The sequence below is a fragment of the Oryza brachyantha genome, chromosome 2 (assembly GCF_000231095.2).
Source record: "Oryza brachyantha chromosome 2, ObraRS2, whole genome shotgun sequence".
Lineage (NCBI taxonomy): Eukaryota > Viridiplantae > Streptophyta > Magnoliopsida > Poales > Poaceae > Oryza > Oryza brachyantha.
Window position 1 is genome coordinate 7,927,175 of NC_023164.2, and position 22,504 is coordinate 7,949,678.

Genomic DNA, 22,504 nt, shown 5'->3' on the forward strand with positions numbered 1-22,504 from the left:
CTCGATTCTGTCTCGGTTCGGTCCGATCAATTTGGTTAATTGGGTCTGGGTTATCAGATTAGATTGGTGCTCGTAAGGGTTTATCGCTGGAGTTCTAGCCAGCATTATCCTAAGTGATCTATTGATTCATTTATTAAGTTCATTGATCTTTATATTTCTATGATTATATCATGCTAGATTGCATACTGTCTCGGTTAGGTCTGATCTATGTATGTGGTGTGATCTGTTCATAGAAATATGTCTGATCGGCTAGGTTTAATGGATGAGTTAATAGATTATGTTGGTTTGCTATCCTGTTATTCGCATGCTGCAATGATTAGTTAATTTCTTGTATGATTATATTTAGATCTGTACTATCTCAATTGGGTTCGATCTTCTAGATCTAGTAACGACATACGTGTAGTTGGTTGTTATTGTTTCATGCTAGTAATTTGTATAGCATTCTGGTTTATGCTAAATTCCACACTTGGTCTCCTATCGGCTGTCGATTTTACGTGAGATAAGCGCTGAATCAGTCCGATCAACTGATTAATCTTAAGGGTGTCTCGGTTGGGTCTGACCTTTTAAGATTAATTGGTTGGTTGGTCCGTTTAGTGTTTATACTGCTTCTAACTCAGCCGATTGAGCATATTTATACTCACTATCATGAAATTCCTGCAAAGCCGATTGTCTAGTTCATCGGCTAGGGTCCTGTGACGGTATCGGCTATTCGGCCGATAGCGGTTTTGGGGTTATCTGTTTCCTATGTTATATCTTGTCAGTTACAGGATCAAACTGACTGGCACACCCAGTATTTCTAAGAATTAGGTCCTGCACTAGAGTGGTCTAAGATTGATCCCTAGGCCTACGTGTGTGACTGTTGATTGTTTTTCAGTGTCAACAGTAACCATACTTAAACCTGAATTGTATTGACTTAGTTCGATCTTCTAGGTTTAGGTTGGATATGTGTGAGTTTGTTTAATATTGCTTATTATTGCTTATTAATTTAATAGTTTAAGCCGTCAGGCTTAAGTTGTGTAAATACCCTTTATCGGCTAGGAGTTATCAGGATAATAATCGGTAAATAAATTGATCATCAGGTTAACTCTGGAACTATCTTGGTTAAGTCTGATTTTTTAGCTGTGATTTTGGTGATTGATCAATTAATTATTATGTAAGTAATTTGGCCGATAAAGTATGTTTATGTTTTCTTATCATAAATTCCTTTAAAAGCTGATCGATACCATTTATCGGCTAGGGTCCTCAAATCAATATTGGCCGATAAAGTATGTTTATGTTTTATATCTTATCAGTTTTAGGGTCAAATTGACTGGCACGCCTGTTTTCTATTTACGATTATAAGAATTTAGGTCACGCGCTGAAGCGATCTAGAAGACTTCTAGGCCTACGTGTGTAACACATCATAAGTTGGCTTTTGGCGTCAACAAGCATACACCAAAATATTGCTATGATGAACCTTAAGCTTAAGACTACACCATAAGTAATAAGAAATTAGTTCATGTCTTTTCAATGTATGCATATATTGGATCATTGGTACTTTTTACTGGTGGGTCCCAGCTTAAAATGAATAATGACTCTAAAAATTGTAGTGCTTGTTATAGGTAAAAGACATATGCATATGGTCCCACCTTATAGCTAATGTAATTTTTAAGCATTGAGGATGCCCTAATGGTCTTCACCTTTTAAACCTTAATGCATTTGTTCGCTATTTTTTTAAATTCTAATGCATTTGTCTCATATTTTATTTAATAATTAAAAAAATAAAATCCTTACTGTACAAACAACATGAGACAAAAAAATAAAGTTTTTTGGATGAAAGTATTAGTAAATGGTTAAAACTATGATTTGCTGAAGATGAATACTTAGGTCAAATCAACTTGATCACTATGTTCCACAATATGGTTGTTGACCTCATGAAAGAGCTCAGCATGCCAGCATACCAAATCATTGTTCTTCTTTTCATTTTTATAATATGTGAACATTTATCCTTCCATCATTTTTATAATATTTAATAAATAGCATTGTCCAAAATATAACACAGAACTATATCCAGTCTAAATTATAGGTACACTTAGGACAATTAATGCTAAGTTAAACATTTTACTTGCCGGTTAATAGCCAAAAAAAACGATCATGTAAGGTCGATGTTACTAAATTTATTTTTTTGAGCATGGATGTTACTAAATTTATTAATAAACAAACTATCATTTTTTTTGAAGCATCTAGGCCCCGTTGTTAATTTTGGTAATTAATGACAAGCGCTAATTGTGAACTAACCATTACACTTGAGATATGTGTTTCAGTTTAGATTCAGTCATGTGTGCCCATGGATAATTATTGATGGATTAATCTTGATGGCGCAAAGCAAAATAGAAGGAGTCCGTAAAACTAGAGTTTAAGTTTTAAGTTGATCGAGGTGAAGGGGCGATCAAAATTTTCCTAGTTGATCTTTAGCTTTGTCGTACTATTAAGATGGGTAATGACCTAGCAAAGAGATGATTTTAATTGCCACATTAGGTCATTTGCATAAACACTTAAAACATATTTTCATTCTTGCAAAACTCACTGGAGTCGGCCAGACCAAGGTTGGTCAGACCGATAGTCGCAGGGCGGTCTGACCGACGATGTGACCGCCAGGTTCAGCCGGTCTGACCGCCGGCTCCTGGTCGGTCTGACCGGCCCCCTGGAGGCTGATTTTTGGCCTCTCGGGGTGGCCGATACAGAGCCGACGGAGCCGCAGTCGGTCAGACCGAGCTAAGGTCGGTCTGACCGGCCACTTAACTCCGGTCTGACCGGCCTAGCCCTTGACATCATCTGACAGAGCTTCAACGGCTAGTTTTCTAGCCGTTGCGCAGTAGCACGGTCTGACCGGCCACATACCTCCGGTCAGATCGGCAATACACAGAATTGGGGCATTTCGACCCCAACGGCTAGATTTTGTTGGTGGGGGTATAAATACCCCGCACCAGCAGCAAGGGAGCTCTCTTGACTGTCATTTCATTTGCTCGCACCCCTTGCATCTCTTTCACACTCATTTGAGCTTAGGGTTCATCCATTTAGTGTGTTTGAGGGAGTTCTAGCCAAGAATTAAGTGCATTGCTTCATTGTAGAGCTAGTGTGGCATTTAATCATCTCCACACCGGGTCATCGCTTGTTACTCTTGAAGGTTGCCGCCTCCTAGACGGCTTGTGGAGGAGTTGCCCGGTGATCTCTCCAAGAAATTGTGGAAGAGGCCCGGCGCCGGCTTGTGAGTGGCTCGGTGTTCGTCATCTCCGGAGTGGAGGAAGAACAACCCTAGTGATCGAGGCTTGGGTAGTCCTCTCCTTGGGCTGGCTCCCGCTTTGCCCACCCCTTGACGAAGGGGGCGTGCGGTGGCTTTGTGGTTGAGCGGTGGAGTTGGGCTCGCCTCAACGGGGAGTAGGAAACCGCGAGTTTCCGAACCTTGGTAAAAAATTGCTTGTCTCATTGTCTTTCTTGCTTATCACATTTACATTTGTGCAATTTACATTCCTAGAGATATACTTGCGATCATTTCACCCTCGGATTGCAAAACTAGACTTAGGTGGTGTGATTTACTTTCCTAGTGATATAATTGAGCCACTATCATCCTAAGATTACAAAACTTAACTTAGTTGCTTGTGTAGTCTTGCTCACCTTCAAACCTAGCAACTTAGGTTAGTTTTGATTAGAGGTGATTTAATTTTTAATCGCCTATTCACCCCCTCGAGTCGACGTATTGATCCTACACAGGCACTGACGTCAGTGAGCGAGGGCTGTCAGCCCCATGTCGGTGGAAGAATAGACGGTGCGGCCGCCCGCTGCTTGTTCCTCTCCACGGCCTTCTCATCCGCTTGCCCCGGCGACACGCCCCGCCCCGCCCATCGCTCGCTGTCCGGCGACCTCTCGGCTGCCACCGCCCACCGCTCCTTCCACGCCCCGGCAAACTCCCGGCCACGCGCCCCAGTCGCCGCCCACGCTTCGGCGATATCCCGGCCGCCATTGCGTGCCCCTGTGACCTCCCCACCGCCTGCACTCCGGCACCTCCTTCGACGACGAGCCGCCGCTCCTCGAGGAGCTCAGCATCAGCACGCGCCAAATCTGGAGCCACCCGCTCGCCGACCCCTCGCCCGTCGCTCCTTCCACGCCCCAGCGAACTCCCGGCCACACGCCCCGGCCGCCGCCTTTGCTCCGGCGCCCTCTCGGCTAGTCGCCGCCCGCCACTCCTTCCACACCCCGGCGACTTCCCAGCCGCCGTCACGTGCCCCTGCGACCTGCCCGCCGCCCGCGCTCCGGCGCCTCCTTCGACGACGAGCCACCGAGCTCCTCTCGGCATCACCACACGCCAGACTTGGAGCAAGGCGCTCTCCATCCTCCACCCGCTCTGCTCCACCGACCCAGCGGTTCTCCATACTACCGTAGTGCTTTTGTATATCAAACTGCTATACCGTAGTGCTTTGTATATTTATTGTTGATGAATTCTTATTCATGAATATATATACTTATTTCTAAAAAGATAGCTAACTGAAGCTACAAGAGCAAATATATATTCATGAATTTTTTTTGGAATCTACAAGAGCAATGGTTATCTGAAGATCTCTTGCAATGGAGGTTTGAATCAGACGTGATGAGAGGTCAGTTGTTATTTGCTTACTTGAGTTAATTGAGTTGTTCAGTATTATGTGGGTTGTGGGATGATCAAAGGTATTTTTCATTCTGGGCAATAGATCATTCTGGGCTGTGGGATGATCAAAGCTATTTTTCATTTTGTAGGTAGGTCTGTACATGACCTACCATGTTAATATCTGAAGCATGTGGTATTTTTTTAATACTTTGCAGCAATTTTGGGGATATATTTGATGTTAAACATTTCATTGACACATTAAGAGATGACGTGCACATTGTTAAATTTCTTCCGAAGAGATTTGGTGCAGAGGAACATGTTTCTTTATGCAACTTTCACTAATTACTGCCACTAGCATATTTCTCATTCGTTGCAACGAGATTTAATTATGATTAGTTTGTAGTTTTTCTTTTGTAGTTGACAATCTTGCATAAAAATGATTTTTTTTCATAGGTTCAGTTTTATGCTATGCTAGACTAAAAGCTACACAAAACATCAGAGTGAATGGATGCGTTTTGTTTGTATGATTAGGTCCTCTGGTATTGGTTATTAGATACTGCCATGCTGAATTACTCATAGCTGAGAAATGCTATTAACCCATCTCTTGCTTTTATGGTTGTCCATCATAGTTCATTTGAAAACTGAAATTGTTGCATTTCCTTACATACTTTCCGTGCATTGTTAGGTGGCGTTTCTTTATTTTCTTGGTGGCCATTTTGCATGTGTAAATAGGTTGGCATGCGAGGATTATATATTTCGAAACTCCGAGATGAGGGATTAAAGTAATTTAGTGGTTAACAGAAATGCTAATAACATATTAGCTCACACATTTTTGTATTATACTATTATAGGTTAATTTCATTAGCGCCCTAATCAATCAATTTGGCATTTTTCTTGTGGTTTATCTTATGAAATTATATGTGGAAACATTATATCACACTTCCAGGCTTGAAATCAGGATTTGAGCTGTGATGATTAATTTCTTACGCACCAATATGATCACTTCTCATTGTGTTGCTTGTAGGTGGAGTTAAACATGACCTTGTTCATTCTTGATAGGCAACATTGGGTGCTCTTGTTGTTGCTTTTGAAGGTTTTATGCTACTTGGTTTACTGGAAAACAAGTAAGTTCATATGACTGTTCTATTCATTCATGAGGATATATATTCAGAAATTTACATAACCTAAATTTGGTGCGTTATAGTTTCAAATATCTGGTGAGAAGTGACCTTACACACAATGTAATGATTCTGATAAGGTCTAAGTTTATTCTATTGTGAATAGGGTACAAAGATGGCAGCCATTGTTTATGATGATCAAGTGGATCGTTTAGATCCCCTACTCCGAGAGGGTTGCACATATTATATGTCAAGGATGTCCATAGAGCCAATTAGGATGATGCTACACCAGTGGCTTGCAGACCATGCTTTTGTGTGTGTTTTCACACATGAAACTACTGTTCGTATGATAACAGACATGAGTGAGAGGATATTGCCATTATTCCCTCCGTTTATGCCACTCAATCAAGTTTTTGAGTTCACCTATCATAACGACATATTTGTTGGTAAGTAGTTCAATTGAGCACATAATCAATATTTGTGTGATAAATAGATGTTCTGGGCTGTTCGATACAGCTGCTTTGCAGCTATAGGCTGTTGTGTTGTGCAACGTGCTTCATAATTTCTATGTTGGGTTGTGTAGCTATAGTTGTTGCAAAACTACGACCGGTTTTACATAACACCCTCCTTATTAACACACCTTTTACATATACAGATGTTATTGGAATGGTTATATTTGTAAGCACTATAGGCTTTGTGAACAGCTACAGCAGAAGAATCCCATATAGAAATGTTCTTATAATTGATGGTAGGTATGTATGCACTTTGTTTGCAATTCTGTTTGAATTTGTGATCATAAGGCTAAAATATATGTAAACTTATGGAATCGTTATTTATATTTTAGAGTTATTATCGATCAACTTGTATAGTCAGTATGGCCCCCTTTGATGATTTTACCATATTTCTCTATTGTAATCATCCTTTTGAACCGCGAAAATTTTTTCCATACGTAACACTATTGCATTTCAGTGGCCATTAACTAATTTACCTACAGTACAGTGCATTATGTATTGTACCTACATGTATATTTTTTCTTACTTATTGCATTTCTTAAGACATATCTATGTTTATGTAGCTTCAAACCTGTGAAGTTAGTCATTAAGGACAAAGTGATTACCAACCATTTGACTAAATGGGTGAGATGCTCTGATGAGCAACCTATTATTGTAGCAACCATGCTTAGAGCAAAGCGTGAACAAGGTAAGATAATGTGTCCTTGTTAATTTGTGCATATAATGTGAGTTTGGACCAAGTGCATGAATATTATATAGTTAGTAAAGGTCTTAGCACAACGTTTTTCTTCAGAAAATGTGTGTGTGCATATAGGTCAAACCTTTGTGGAATAAAATTGTACATTTCTTCCTACAGCCATGTTTTGCATTTTAATTTTCTCATGTATAGAAGCTAAACTTAAATGTTGAAAGAAGTGAACATTTTTATTTAAAATGCAGCATTTTGTTGCAAGGAATATAAGCCTGGAGTGCAATTGCTACAAGCACCTGTCTTTCTGTGATTGTACTCATTGCTTAATCTTGGATGTACTCTCCTCATCCAGTGACATGTTTTTTTGAGAATTTGTGTCGTCCTTGTTAATTTGTGCTGTCCTTGGCTGTACTATCCTTGTTAATTTGTGTTAATGTTTATTATTATGAGGAAAAAAAAACCTTCTAACATGTATGCGATTGTTTATTTCAGACCATAGTTTGCATACTGCATGCTTCAGCAGGGTGCACTTTGATCCTAATGTTGCAGTTGCACGTGAATTGAAGCGCTGGTAGGTAGAATTTTAACAAACATATTTATCTGGTCAATTATTATTGACATTATTTATTATGGATGCTCTTGTAGTCTCAACAAGGAGCTTACCTTAAGTTCTCCATGATACTCAAAGGGCATGATACTCAAAGGGGAAGTGGATGCATATCTTTTGGAGAGGATATTTCAGCTATATCCTTAACTACTAGAAGTGCAAGATTCACTAGGGTTGAATTAGATGTGATTCGCTATGAAAAAAAGTAGATGTTGATCTTTTGGTTAGAAAAGTTAGAGCTTGGATGCTTGGTAGATTATGATTCACTGTGTCATTTCTTTAAGTATGTGTTTATATTGCTCTATCTATTTTCGGTTGTAACTCTATAATGCCACCCTATGTTGTGATTCGTGAAACTTTTATGTCTATATGCAATGCTGCTATAATGTGACAAATGCGTTTATAATTGTTTATTTAAGCTATTTTTCATCATTTACATAATATGAATTGTTGGTGTAAATTTTTTCCCCGTTGCTTTGAGCATGTATATATATATATATATATATATATAGGTGTAGCTACTTCCTTCACGTCTAAGGTGCAAGGTGCAGAAACACCTCTATACATATTTCTTCTCTCTTTTAACAGAAAGTACAAACTCTATACATATAGTTATATCATTCAAATGAGATTTAATAGTGTCCATATTTTCTATTGGGTGGGAGCAGAAACAGTTATGAAAATGTTTCATTATGGACGTGCAGAGAGTAGCTACACCTATTAGTAGGATCTAATTTTCCTATATATATATATATGAAATTTTCATATATATATATATATATATATATAATTGCAATAGTGGTGAATTACGTGGGGATCTCTGATGCACTGGGCGTTTCTCCATTGGTGTTAGCATTTGGTGTGGTTGTAGACAATATCATCTTGGCACTCTATTTCATGACTTTCTACTGGTAGTATAGTACTACCGGATTACCTCTAGCATCTAGGTTCTGGGTTAAGATTAGGTTTCTTATTCAGGTTATAACCTAATCCAGTTGTATCACCATTGCATTATCTGTTTTAAAATTTTATGAAGTATGAAGTCTCTTAGGCCATTTGTAGACACTGAAAATTGGAGGGATGATTTTATTTCCTATCAATATGATATCATGTATTGAATTACCTGAGGATTGATTTTATTTCCTATCAATATGATATCATGTACTGAATTACCTCTAGCATCTAGGTTCTGGGTTAAGACTAGGTTCCTTATATTCAGGTTTTTAGAATGTAATCCAGTTGTATCACCATTACATTATCTGTTTGAAAATTTTTATGATATATGAACTCTCTTAAGCCATTTGTAGGCACTGAAAATTGGAGGGATTATTTTACTACTAATTATTTCTAAGAAGTCTGCTGGATGGACTGTCATGCATACTTGTCCTATGTTTATCCTGAGCTGATGCGTACCGACAATAGTTTGCTTGTGGCAGATCTCAGACAACTTGATTTAATAGGAAATCTTCTCTTCGTGGAAAGTATGTACTGTGAGAAATTATAGTTTTCATATTTTTAAATTAGAATGAATATAAGTTATACAACTTTGTAAATTGAAACAGGCATAGAAAAAAGCTGTATGTTGTATCTCACTTCATTAGAATTGTGCCATGTTGCGCTTCTATGTATGTATACAATGGAGTTGTGACGGAATTATTGAGGATACATTTATTTTAATTTATTTTGTATCATTTACATAGTATGGAGTAGTTGGCGTGAATTGTTTTTCCGTTGCAACGCACGGACACTTAACTAGTCAAATTAACATCTTGAACACGGTATCCAAATCTAAAAATAGTTATATTTCGGAACGAAGCACAATGCAATAAATTGTTGATGAAACAACAACACACTTGCGTTTTAAGTTTTATGATATAGCAATTGCAAAGTGCACGATGATATAGCGGTTGCATGTTAAGCCTTAGAGTATAATTATTGCTAATGAATTATAACGGTACGACATCTACGCTCATTTAGTTTGTGTTGGATGCATGGGGAGGAAAAGAAAGAAAACCCTCATATTGCTTCTCCCTCTGTTGCACTTGTAAAGTAGTAAGATTTTCACTGCTAGTTGTTTTTAACCGTTTATTAGCTAAAAGTAAACCAGATAATTCTTTAATGTTTTTATCTCAGCTATATCAGACAATATATTACCTGAATTTAACCTATTTTTGGAAGAAAGAAGAAACCAGCCATCTCAAACAATATATTACCTGAATTTACACCGATTTTGGAGGAAATTAAAAAGAAACCATTAAGTTATCGGATCCGATTCGGATCCACACCAACCTCCCCCACCGGCACGGTGACGGTGCGACACAGTCTACGCACACCTAGTTACCTACCTGCACACCTCTTTGACAAGTGGGGTCCACCGAGTAGAGGGGCCGACCTTTGCCAGCAGGTTTAGGACGCGTCGTCGAGGGATGGGGGTCTGACCATACGCGTCAACATGTCTCGGATCTTCTGTGGCCCGGTCGGCACGTGGTGAGACACACATTTTGCGAGGGAGGTGACATGTTCACGCGTAGGATCTCGTATTCTCTGTTTCATGGAGGTGGATGGATGGACACCGGGAGGGATGGTGGAGCAAAGGATCCCGGAAAGATCAGGTGATGCATTTGGCCGAGTTGGCATGATTTGTGTTTGGCCGAGCTCTCCCGAACTGCTAAACAATATTTTTTTTGTAAATAAAAAAAATTCTATATAGAAGTTTATAATCTCACCGTTCTAAAATAGATTTTCAACTTTATATTAATTAGTTTAATTGTTCATACTATTAAATTACTATAATAAATCAGATAATCTTTCATCTCTTCGTCCCGTCAAATGAACACAGCCACTGCACTGCAAGCACTACCCGATTCAGTTGTGCGACTGCGTGTCATCTTCCATTATAGGCTTGGCTTGTGTGTCTCATCCAAAACAACAGTAATATTTTGCATTGCTGCCTTACTCGTCGGTTGTCATGTTCTGGTGCCAACATTTTGGATGCGTCGTCAACAATACGTTAGGAGATATTCGCCATTTATTTATTAGCTAAAATTAATAGGTACCTCTAGTTTTTTTTACCCGTGGTGACAATAGCATGTTTGGTCATCATCTTTTCTAGGCATATATTTATAAAATTACTGTAAAAACTAAATTAGTCTCCTTTTCATCCATGGGCGGCTCCACAATTTCGAGGACCCTAAACAAACTCGGTGCCATAAGCACTTTAGGCTAAATATTTTTACTTGTAATATACATTGTATAATTATTTATTCTCTAACGTGATACAAATAAACATAGTTAACATGATAAACCAAGTATAAACTTTTAGGGGTTAACTTAAAATTTAGTCTCGGTTCTAAATTTTAATAAATAACGCTGACACTAAATTGAAAACTAAAATAATGGAACTGATTGAAAAAATGAAGCGAATCAACAAAAAATAGTTTATAATTAAAACTTTTATATTTGTGTTCTTATCAATTTAGAAGACAATACTAGAAAAAATAACTACAATAAGAACACCTTGAAATCAACTCTAATTTTAAGTTTCAAAATTCAAATTTAGGTACAACAAAAGTAAATGATAGAGCTACTAATCTTAACTAATAGATAATCATCATCTAAATAGTTAATGATGGCAACTCCTTGGGCTAGGTCAGCAGAGACAAAAGGGCCAGTGGGTATAGGCTAGCACGATCAAGTTCATGCTACCACTTGGCGAATCGGCTATGGCACTAGGCTTGCTCGGTCCCCAACTCATGAATTTTCATCTTATTTTGACGAGCACATGCAAAATAATTACACAACAACAAAAATTTTGGAAATATGTTAGTCTAAACCAAATCAACACGTTGAACATTAGTTTTTTTCTCCTATTTTATTGCCAAATATTGTGGAGTCGGGAGACGACATCCAACCACCACCAACATTGATTATATATGGCCAAGCTTAAACTACATGGACACCATTGAAACAGTAGCCATAATACAATTCTTAATTTCTTTTTAAGCACTAATTTGTCCCATCTTAATATATGTAAAGAATGTTAAAAAAATCATGTATAAAGACAATAAATGCCTTTGCAGGATCACAGTGAAGTCTTATCCCCAACAATTGGTCAAGAGAAGACAACGATTGATCTAAAGCTATCAAATAGAGGACTTCAAGTGTGCAACTTCCCCGACGTTGTTCAAAGTTTGGTGGCCCAAGTACACATTTGTAGTTATATTTCAAGGAGAGATTTAATTAGTGAGATGAACGGAATGGCTTATCATTGACCTACTTGTCTTTTGAGTGTGTATCAAATATTGTGGAATGTCCTTCTAAATCACGGCAACCACATTGTAATTCCAACCTTTCCGAGTCACAATGATGTGTTTAGTACAAGATACTCACGGGTTGTCATGTTCTGGTGCCAACATTTTGGATGCGTCGTCAACAATACGTTAGGAGATATTCGCCATTTATTTATTAGCTAAAATTAATAGGTACCTCTAGTTTTTTTTTACCCGTGGTGACAATAGCATGTTTGGTCATCATCTTTTCTAGGCATATATTTATAAAATTACTGTAAAAACTAAAAGAGTCTCCTTTTCATCCATGGGCGGCTCCACAATTTCGAGGACCCTAAACAAACTCGGTGCCATAAGCCCTTTAGGCTAAATATTTTTACTTGTAATATACATTGTATAATTATTTATTCTCTAACGTGATACAAATAAACGTAGTTAACATGATAAACCAAGTATAAACTTTTAGGGGTTAACTTAAAATTTAGTCTCGGTTCTAAATTTTAATAAATAACGCTGACACTAAATTGAAAACTAAAATAATGGAACTGATTGAAAAAATGAAGCGAATCAACAAAAAATAGTTTATAATTAAAACTTTTATATTTGTGTTCTTATCAATTTAGAAGACAATACTAGAAAAAAATAACTACAATAAGAACACCTTGAAATCAACTCTAATTTTAAGTTTCAAAATTCAAATTTAGGTACAACAAAAGTAAATGATAGAGCTACTAATCTTAACTAATAGATAATCATCATCTAAATAGTTAATGATGGCAACTCCTTGGGCTAGGTCAGCAGAGACAAAAGGGCCAGTGGGTATAGGCTAGCACGATCAAGTTCATGCTACCACTTGGCGAATCGGCTATGGCACTAGGCTTGCTCGGTCCCCAACTCATGAATTTTCATCTTATTTTGACGAGCACATGCAAAATAATTACACAACAACAAAAATTTTGGAAATATGTTAGTCTAAACCAAATCAACACGTTGAACATTAGTTTTTTTCTCCTATTTTATTGCCAAATATTGTGGAGTCGGGAGACGACATCCAACCACCACCAACATTGATTATATATGGCCAAGCTTAAACTACATGGACACCATTGAAACAGTAGCCATAATACAATTCTTAATTTCTTTTTAAGCACTAATTTGTCCCATCTTAATATATGTAAAGAATGTTAAAAAAATCATGTATAAAGACAATAAATGCCTTTGCAGGATCACAGTGAAGTCTTATCCCCAACAATTGGTCAAGAGAAGACAATGATTGATCTAAAGCTATCAAATAGAGGAGTTCAAGTGTGCAACTTCCCCGGCGTTGTTCAAAGTTTGGTGGCCCAAGTACACATTTATAGCTATATTTCAAGGAGAGATTTAATTAGTGAGATGAACGGAATGGCTTATCATTGACCTACTTGTCTTTTGAGTGTGTATCAAATATTGTGGAATGTCCTTCTAAATCACAGCAACCACATCGTAATTGCAACCTTTCCGAGTCACAATGATGTGTTTAGTACAAGATACTCATGTCGTCTACAAAATTGACACGATAGACAGTTTGTTCCTTCATGTATAGGAGAATTACTTGAATCTAGCCACATACACTCTAGTTTATAATAGAATGTCCATGCTAAGTAGGTGACTAATGAAGAAAGTTGTAATCTTTATTATTGCTGGTAAGGAATGGAATCACCACCAAATGTCATAAACTTGTGGTGTTTTATTTTGCTATATGCTGATACAAGCTGTTAGTTACATTACTCCGAAGTCTCGCTTTCGGACTCATTCGAGAATCCTGGGTAGGATTGTTGTTGAGATCTAGGGGTGAAGGCACCATGCTCTTCTCCCCTGTTGTTCTTGAGGCTTCTGGCTTGCTCGCTTGAGATGCGATACACATTAGCAATCACATCAACAGGCAAGGAATGGAATACCGAGTTTTTTCCTACAAGCTGGCTCACGAAGGCATTAGCATTTGTCTTGATTGCAATGTATTGGAATCCTTCACGCTGTGCTTTCTTCAAGACAACATAGTGTTGTGGAATGATCAACAGTTGTCCTGGGCGAAGTTCACCATCGAACACAGTCTTGCCAAAGTTACTAACAACCTGAACACGACCGCGTCCTTGAATGGTATAGACCAAACTATGAGCATTGACATTCCAGAATGGTGAGAGAATAGCATTCTGTATAAAGGATTACAGAGTAATGTCATATATGCCATAAATCAAAGAATTTTCAACAAAATAATTAAAGAGAAGACATGTTACTATAAAAAAAATACCTGATACAAATTTACTCTCGTAGCACTCATTTGGACGAGGTTAAGGATGGGGAACTTCTGGCTATTGAGACTTGTGGTCCTTCCAGCACGTGGGTTGTATGTATCAGCACGACTAGGGTTCTCAATGTTCATCCTGGCCTTGATTGTGCAGAAGTTCTCGTCCAATCCATTCCACCGGGAAGATGTCTGTTGTTGCTCACTGTACTGAACTTCTTGGTATTGAGCTTGCGCTTGTTCTTGTTGTTGTGTCAAAGTGGGTTTCAAAAATTGAAGGCCATTCTTTACATGTATAATCTCTCCACGTTGGTCATTTTGGCTCTGTAACCTCTTTGTTGTTTCTGTACTTATGCCTAGAGCCTCACTTAGTATCTCAACACCGAATCCGCTGAATATGTTTTGCCTAGAGTGTTGCTCAACTGAGCTACCATACACTTGTTGAGCTCTCATGTTGTTACCGCCTAATAAGAACTCCTGAGTTTTTTGTCAATGAAAAACACAATGGTTAATAGTATGAATTGTAGCGTAAAGCACATATTAAGCACAACCTTGATCGAAATAATTGTGAAAAAAGTTACCCTTTGCCTTGGTTCAAGCTGATTAGCACTGTTTTTTACATCATAAACATATACGGCAACAACTGGCACATCACCATCGTTGTAGAACCAATGTGCAACACCAGCCGGGAGCACAACAATATCTCCTTGCCTAAATTGATGGATCTTTTGGTGCTCATCTCTAAACTTTTGGCTCTGACTTTGTTCTTGAGGCAAAAAATATTGGAATTGCTGCTGGTAAGTAGGAGGGCAACCGGGGAAGGTCAAACCAATATAACCTCTCCCTAAAAATAGTAGGTGCACAAAACATGAAAACATATTCATTTGGCCACGAATATCATAATGGAGGAATTTTGCATTATATTTATCATTATACAAACCTTGGATGATATATACCAAGCCAGGAGCATTGGTGTATCGAGGCACCAGAAGGCCTTGAGGCTGAATGACACGTCGGATGACAAAAGTACCTGTGCACTGGAACAACTCATTCTTCTCGTCAAAGTACTCAGTCACCCCAGCTTCTGACCTCACTTTCCGAAGAGGCTCAAATGCCTGTAATCTATCGAATCTACACTGTCTCGAACTTCCTTGCCGAGGGTTGTCCCATGGGTTTGTACTTGGATTAAATAGCTGGGCCATTGAACCATGGCATAAGAGAAGAACACAAAAGTATATAGAAAACCGAGAGAAAACGGTAGTTGCCATAGCTATTTTTAGATGGTAATGGAACTTAAGATAATTGATGTGAGTTCAAGGACAGATCAGGCCAGTTTATATAGCAAAGAAAATAATCTTAGAACACGTAGTGATAGAGTTTGTTGCACGTATGGACAATACCTACCTTGTAGTGTCAAAATAATGCATAAGCATGGCAACTTTTCATGATCAAGCTATACAGATCATGACTCAGCAATGACACATATCGTGTGCTTTTGGAGCAATACAAATGGAACTTGTTAAGAAATGTCTATCCATACTCTTGATGTGTGACTTTTCCCTTACCAGTGTATTTGTTTTTGTGCCATAAAGTTTCTATACTAGATAAGTTTAGCCTAGCTTTAAAATAACAAAATTGTAAGTCTGTTGTCATTTTTGCGTGGCATGCTATACTTGATATGTAAGGTGATCCTTCAAACTAACAAATTTATAGGTTTATTGTCATATTTACATCACACACGACACCTTCTAATTAAGTTGTGAGGTAATAAGATTTTTATATTTTAATAACTTTACAACTATCTTATGAAATCTTATTATTTATTTTGATACGGTATCCACTTTTTGCCAAAAGTGGTTTAGCTATATATATCTTTTTTTATGATATGTCTATCCATATCTTATTATGTCTCTTTGCCTTGTTAGTATATTTGTTTTTTGCAACATAAAGTTCCTAACGGTTATATGCTTAGTCTAACTTTAGAGTAACAAACTTGTAATTATGTTGTTTTTATGTGGCATACTACACTTGATAAGTTGGAGGTTCATTGATCTTTATGTTTGGTGTCATCTTTTTTACATGCCACGTCACGCTTGATTTTGAAATAACAGACATGCAGTTTTTTTGTATTTTCTTGTGGCGTATTCCCTCTTACACCCTATAAAATAAACCTGTCAATGAAACATATTGGTGTAAATAGTTTTCCCATGTAATTAGCCTTTTTTAAAAAAATTACAAAATGTATAACTTGCCTATGAAATGAACTCAAATGATTTTAACTATTTTGGAACAACTCATTTGATTAATTTTACATGGAATATTTTGTTATCTTTACATTATTTTGTTTGATTGAGCTTATATTCCATGCCACAGGATACAAGGAAATATATTTCCTGGGTCCTAGTTTATCTCAACTATCCTAGATTTGGCCCACTCCCTATTCAGAGCTAGCTATGCCTTCTATGATGGTACCCGGTGTCCATAGTTTTCACATTTTTCACAGTGGACCCCTGAGTGCTTCACAATCAATATGTAGTCTTTCTCGTGATTCATGACCAATGCCAAGTGCTCCAACTCTCTTGATTGTTGTTTTTGGGTGCGCTCATTCTTCTTGATATCTTGCAAAGAGGCTGTGGAGGGCTTTGTTGATAACACTGACAGTAACCCACGAACTCTACTCACATTCAAAGACATACTAGTACAATCATCATGAGAAATCAACTTATCAAAGTGAGTAGTCAGAGTCACCATCTACGTTGATCCAAGCAAGTTGCCATCATAGCAGGTTTTGATATTTGAGCAGACTTCATAATAATATCTTGGCAAAGTTTTCTATTCTTCCATGACCACTCGATGATTATGTGAGTAGTTGAAAGGCACACATATAGGGATACAAAGTACAAAATTTTAAATGCATGTATGTAAAAACATACCGATATATCGTCCTTCGTTATCTACTATCGCACAAGTGAGAGAACTCGAACCACCTTGTTAGAATCATCCTCTTAGCAATTGATACAAAGAGCTTTGGTTATCGAAAAAGCACCTTGTCAGAGTCATCCTCTTAGTGATAGAGACAAAGAGCTTTGGTGATGGTTCTGATATGAAAGTACATGATCACTAGCTAGGATGAATCGTCCAGACTCAATATATGATAGAGACCTTGTCAGAAGTGTTACTTCTTGAAGTCGTCTTTGACAAATACCTCATGGACACCAAGAATCCTTATTCGATGATAACTACCCTCTCTCTCTCCCCCTGATTCTCAGCGATACAAACACGACAGCAGTGGGGTGGGTGACAGGCTATAGCAAAATGGGAAAGAAGGACGAAAGTGATAGGTTACCTATGAAAGCACCCACAATAGCGAGCAGTTAAAAAATTACAAAATATATAACTTGACTATGAAATGAACTCAAATGATTTTAACTATTTTGGAACAACTCATTTGATTAATTTTACATGGAACAATTTTGTTATGTTTACATGATTTTGTTTGATTGAGTAGGGTATTATCTCGTATACCGAGAGCCAAACCTAGGTAACCCCGTGTCTCCATCTAACCATCAATCTTTGTGCCTCGCTAGTCATCCCATATATATTGCCGATCCAGATCATCGACTGATGGCACGCTAGGTAGGGGCAATGCTACTTCGATGGTTTCGATGAGATCAATTGACCCAAACTCGAAGATTACAAAGACAAAATTTCCCCAGGGCAAACTTTTAGGTTTGGCGGCTTCAGACTTCCCTCCGACCAGTATGGTGCACTCTCTTTCATAGATTCGGAATCATCCAGGAAATAGTCTAAGGAAAAGGCATGTCGCTTTGTACAGTCTTTAGTAAACTAAACATTGTTCTTATTTAAGCGTAGAGTCAGGGGTTACAACTAATAGGTGCATATTCGATGTTCCTATCTTTTTCCTTTATTTGGAGCTCCACAGCCTCTACAATCATCCCAAAGTACTCGGGATCACTCGGAAAGCGCTCGGGGATATCCCCTCATTTTGGTGCAGGTTACCTAAATGATTATAAAAAAGTTGACATTGTTTTAAGATAGATTAATGTGTGCAAATATACATGCCTATCACTAGGCAAACATGCATAATCAAATATAACTTCTACTAGCTGAAAAAAAAATGACTATGAATATGGGTACAGTAACAGGAGTCTAATTTAACCTATAGAGGCTGAATTTTTACATGCATGTTTGTGGAGTTACATGTCACATATGAATCAATCTTGTCAATTTTTATTCAATTCCTTATAACTATTTGGATGACATACAAAAATGAGGGGCAATCCCCTTGAGGCATTATATCCATTTCCCATTATGGGGGGGGGTGCATGCATAGGTCTGTGTAGAATTGGCAATGGTGCTCTATTGGCCTATGTCAGTAGGCAGGTGTCACATCTAGAAATTTCTCATACGAATTTACGGACTTAATTGTATATTAAAATCTCTGTCCAGGACCAGTCAGTATACACAAAAAGACAATGTTGATTACATAACCATCGTTCTTAGAAACAACTGAAAATAACATTTATTCTAACAGAAATGCAGCGGAAAAGATAACGTAGACTAGCTCCAGCGGGTACGGCTCTAGTCCATAGGCAACGCTTCGACGGCGGAACAGCTCACTCCTGAGAATCACCTCCATCGGATTCAACTTATAACACAGAAGGGGGAAATTGAGCAAGGCTAAGTACAAACCACTGTACTCAACAAGCAGCACGAAAAGAGAGTAATAAATGATGCATAAGGATCATCAAGGACAGGCTAGGGTTAGTTGCAATAAAACAACATTTAATAAATAACAGAGATTAAACTAAATAAAGGTAATTAAGTAAATAAAGGAATAAATAAAGAAATAGCGGTCGTAAAATACCACATCACTATCCAACGTTACACCACGCTGCGACAGGTCCAACCACTACTCAACGCTACACCACGTTGCAGTAGTCCCAAGTGAAAGCCAGTTTATCCAAGTCATTAAAAGATTGAACTAATCATAGTGAAGCTGGGATCCGCCCGTGACCGTGGGCACGGCTATTCGAATAGATTATACTCTGATCAGAGGTGTACTACGGTACCCACTAGACGGACTCCACTGCATGACATACCACCATGATATACCAGAAAGGAGATCGTGATAGGACCCGTCATATAACCCTCCCTATTTAATCGCACCGCACTTCAGATTTCACCCCCTCCTTTACACCAAGTCAGGCAGCCCCCTCTCGTGCCTTGGTAGATCTGGAAGCAGCAGAGGCCAACGTTACACCACGATGTCCCGTTCATACTCTATCACGCCTACCCTTGCCTTGGTACATCAAATAGTTCGAAGCCATGCTCTAAATCCCACCTTACCCATTTCGGCATGTGGTTAGCACTAAATTACCTCTAGGGTTTCCTGTGAATCGGTCCTTAATCGCTATGGGTGCGACTCTCACAACCATGCACCCACAGCCCACCATTATCAACATTTTAGTTAGCATTAACCTGAACCGGGTAATGAATCACAATTAACAGCTATTCAGAATTACTAATGATTAAAGTGTGATCCCATCAGCTACTTGTTCTAAGCACGGCTAAGCATTAACCTAGGCCTAACTCTACTCAAGTTACCCCTGGTATTAGCATGAATAAAGTTGGATAAACAACGGCATAATAATAGGTTACCCATAAAATAAATACAATAAATACTTTAATTAAAACCATGCATGTTTGAATAAATAAAGCAGAGAATTTGCAATAATGGGTTCAATATGATCAAAGATGAGTGCCACTTTCCTTGGTCTGGTCCTTGGGGTACTTCGGCGATGATCTCGAAGTAAACCGGCGCTTCGGCGGGGTCTGAATCTCAGCAACAAAGGACAAAAATGAATAAACAGGCACAAACTCTACTGAAACAGCAAAGTAAAGTATTTTTAATGGATTCTTGACAATTTTGTGAATTTAATGAAATTTGAATGGACTTAAACGGAGACCGAATGAATTAGTTATGAATTTTAGAAGTTTTCTGGGTTTTTTAACTAAACAGAAAAGTCCTAAACCATTTATTGCGCAATTAAAGGGGCTGCTGATGTCAGCAGGGGGAGAGAGCGTTGATGGGTGGGGACCACTTGTCAGTGGGAGAAGGGAAGGAAAGAGGGGATGACACGTGGGCCCGAGGGAAGGAGAGAGAGGAAGAGGGGCGGCTGGCTGACAGACCGGGCCCACCAGGCGGTGAGAGGGGAGAGGCGACCGAACAGGGGAGGGGTGAGAGGGCTCGGCCGGTGGCTCCCGGCGGCGGCAGCGATGCGCGGCGATGATGGCGCGCAACAGCGACGACGACGAAGGCGGCGGCGCACGACAGTGACAGCGACGGGGCGGGAACGGCAGCAGTGGCCGAACATAGGAGGAGGGGTGGCGGCGTGCGGGGAAGGGCGCCAGCTGGTGCGGCGGACCCGGATGTGCTCCGGCAAGGACGGGGCGGCGCAACAACGGCGACGAGGCGGAGGTGTCGGCAGCGAGGTGGCACAATGGCGACGAGCGGTGGGGCGCACGCGCGGCGGAGAGGCACCGGTGGGCAACGACAGCCGAAGGTAAAACGAGGGGAAAGGGGAGGAGGGGTGCTCACCGGCAGCGACGAAAGCGGCAGAGGGTCGGCGAGGTCGAGGCGGAGGTGGTGACACGGGTAGGCGGCAACGACCGGCGTCCGACAGCGAGGTCGGATGCAGCGGCGGTTCGGGCGGGTGGAGAAAAGACGGCGGCGGCGCGTAACGGCGGGGGATTTATAGCGCGGGGTGGCCGGCTAGGGCGGGGACAACGGTTGGAGACCGTACCGGCCACGGGCGTGGGAGGCAGCGGCAAAACCAGCGGCGGCGGTGTCCCGCTCGGACACGGCGGCGCCGCGTGGGCTGGCTTGGCCATGGGGAGGTGGCGCGGACTTGCGTGGGGAGGCGAACTGGGCCGAGCGGCTACGGCTCAGGCGGGGGGAGGATGGAGCGTGCGGCGGAAGGGAAAGAAGGAGATGGGCTGGCTCGGCTGGACCGGCTCGAGGGGAAGAGAGGGGAAGGAGGAAGAGGGGAAAAAAGAAAAAGGAAGGGGAGGAAAATTGGACTTCGGCCCAATTTGAGAAGGAAGGGAAAAACAAAGAAAAAAGAGGGAAAATAAAAGCCCCACTTTTGCTGAATTTTAATTTAAGTTTTTGAGCAAAATTTTATACTCTGCAATTTGAGTTTAAATCCCGTTAACGATTTACGGACTTCGATTTACTTTAAATTACTCCTTCTTTAGAGAGGTTTTTCCTGAATTAATTAAGCCGATTATTATTTGCGAATTTCTTTTACGAATTAGGCTTAGGATAAAACTCCGGGTGTGACAGCAGGCAAGCATGTGCTTTATTGGATCACTCGAACACTGTCATGGCCAATGTGTTCTGCGTTCTCCACCTCCGCCTTTTCCCTTTCACTGCCTCTAATTTCAATTTGAATATCTCATCCACTTGATTCTCTGTCTCTCTTCTTGCGTTGCTTATGCGCTACTGTTCTTGCTTAGATCAACCAACGAGGTGGCGCTAGGGCTCACAAAGAGACTGCGGATATTTTCAAATTGCGATGGTATACTCTCATGGCCATCTTAAAAAAGAACTTATCAGGGGCACCAAAGTTTAGATAGTATAATACTCCATCCTATCAAAAATATTTATTATTTAAGAGAATATTTCGTCAAATTTTGAAATTTTTGATAAGTGATTTTGTGTTCAGATAGAAGGTTTGTGAAATCACAATAGGACTTTTCAAGAAGAAATTATTTATGTCATTTGTCTTGTATTTAAACCAAGCATTTAAGGTATTATCTATTATCAAAATTTTAGAATTTTAATCAAATTTTATCTTAAACGATAAATATTTTTTACTGGAGGTTGGATCATTTATAATCAAATCTATAGAACAATCAGTATATGTATAGCACATACACGATTCGATTTAATTGAAGCTGTAGCTTAGCAATGAAAGGCCATGAAGGGTGAGCAGTAGCTAAATAAGGTAATAAAAATATTTTTATTATATTGATTAAGAGATCATACGTGACTTACCTTTGTATATACCTTTATAAGATATGTTCTTGATACTAACGTGGATTAGAGAAGAGTTGGCTCAGCTTCTACCTTTGAACATGTCCTAGTTCATTGAGTGAATCATATTGCCATATTTGGTGTCTTCTCTTGTGGCTATATAATTGTATGGTAATTAATTTTCTCAAATATTTTTTACTCTGACTACTATGCAAAAGACTTTTCAAATAGAGGGTGCCATGGATGTGAGCTGATCAATGCGGCTAGGTAAGTTTGATCGTACAGCTAGGTACTTCGATCTTGACCACACATTTCGCAATGGTCAT

The 22,504-nt window shown here is 39.3% G+C and overlaps 2 protein-coding genes across 3 annotated transcripts; one reads left to right on the plus strand and one right to left on the minus strand.

Moving 5' to 3' along the window:
- Positions 1–4,512: 4,512 nt before the first annotated feature.
- Positions 4,513–7,923, plus strand: LOC107303615. Of its 2 annotated transcripts, none has more exons than XM_015833664.2 (7): positions 4,513–4,631; positions 5,646–5,745; positions 5,906–6,185; positions 6,395–6,491; positions 6,815–6,939; positions 7,435–7,513; positions 7,588–7,923. In XM_015833664.2, exons 3-7 carry the CDS (start codon positions 5,915–5,917, stop codon positions 7,619–7,621), a joined length of 606 nt encoding a protein of 201 aa, XP_015689150.1. In that variant the 5' UTR covers positions 4,513–4,631; positions 5,646–5,745; positions 5,906–5,914; the 3' UTR covers positions 7,622–7,923. The 2 variants fall into 2 exon arrangements, with proteins under 2 accessions (XP_015689150.1, XP_015689151.1); XM_015833665.2 differs by having other exon boundaries at positions 5,681–5,745.
- A 5,675-nt stretch (positions 7,924–13,598) lies between these two features.
- LOC102705404 (glutelin type-B 2-like) lies at positions 13,599–15,384 on the minus strand. The gene is made up of 4 exons (XM_006647114.1): positions 15,057–15,384; positions 14,698–14,960; positions 14,123–14,593; positions 13,599–14,024 (listed from the first exon to the last, which is right to left on the minus strand). Exons 1-4 carry the CDS (start codon positions 15,382–15,384, stop codon positions 13,599–13,601), a joined length of 1,488 nt encoding a protein of 495 aa, XP_006647177.1.
- Between the last annotated feature and the right edge of the window lie 7,120 nt (positions 15,385–22,504).

Bases quoted from the DNA above. Each gene is read 5' to 3' on its own strand.
- LOC107303615 (XM_015833664.2), top strand. From the start codon at position 5,915: ATGGCAGCCATTGTTTATGATGATCAAGTGGATCGTTTAGATCCCCTA. The intron at 6,186-6,394 runs GTAAGTAGTTCA...TTACATATACAG, and splicing joins TCATAACGACATATTTGTTG to ATGTTATTGGAATGGTTATA. The intron at 6,940-7,434 runs GTAAGATAATGT...TGTTTATTTCAG, and splicing joins TAGAGCAAAGCGTGAACAAG to ACCATAGTTTGCATACTGCA.
- LOC102705404 (XM_006647114.1), bottom strand. From the start codon at position 15,384: ATGGCAACTACCGTTTTCTCTCGGTTTTCTATATACTTTTGTGTTCTT. The intron at 14,594-14,697 runs GTAACTTTTTTC...CAAAAAACTCAG, and splicing joins AGCTTGAACCAAGGCAAAGG to GAGTTCTTATTAGGCGGTAA. The intron at 14,025-14,122 runs GTATTTTTTTTA...TCCTTTATACAG, and splicing joins CGAGAGTAAATTTGTATCAG to AATGCTATTCTCTCACCATT.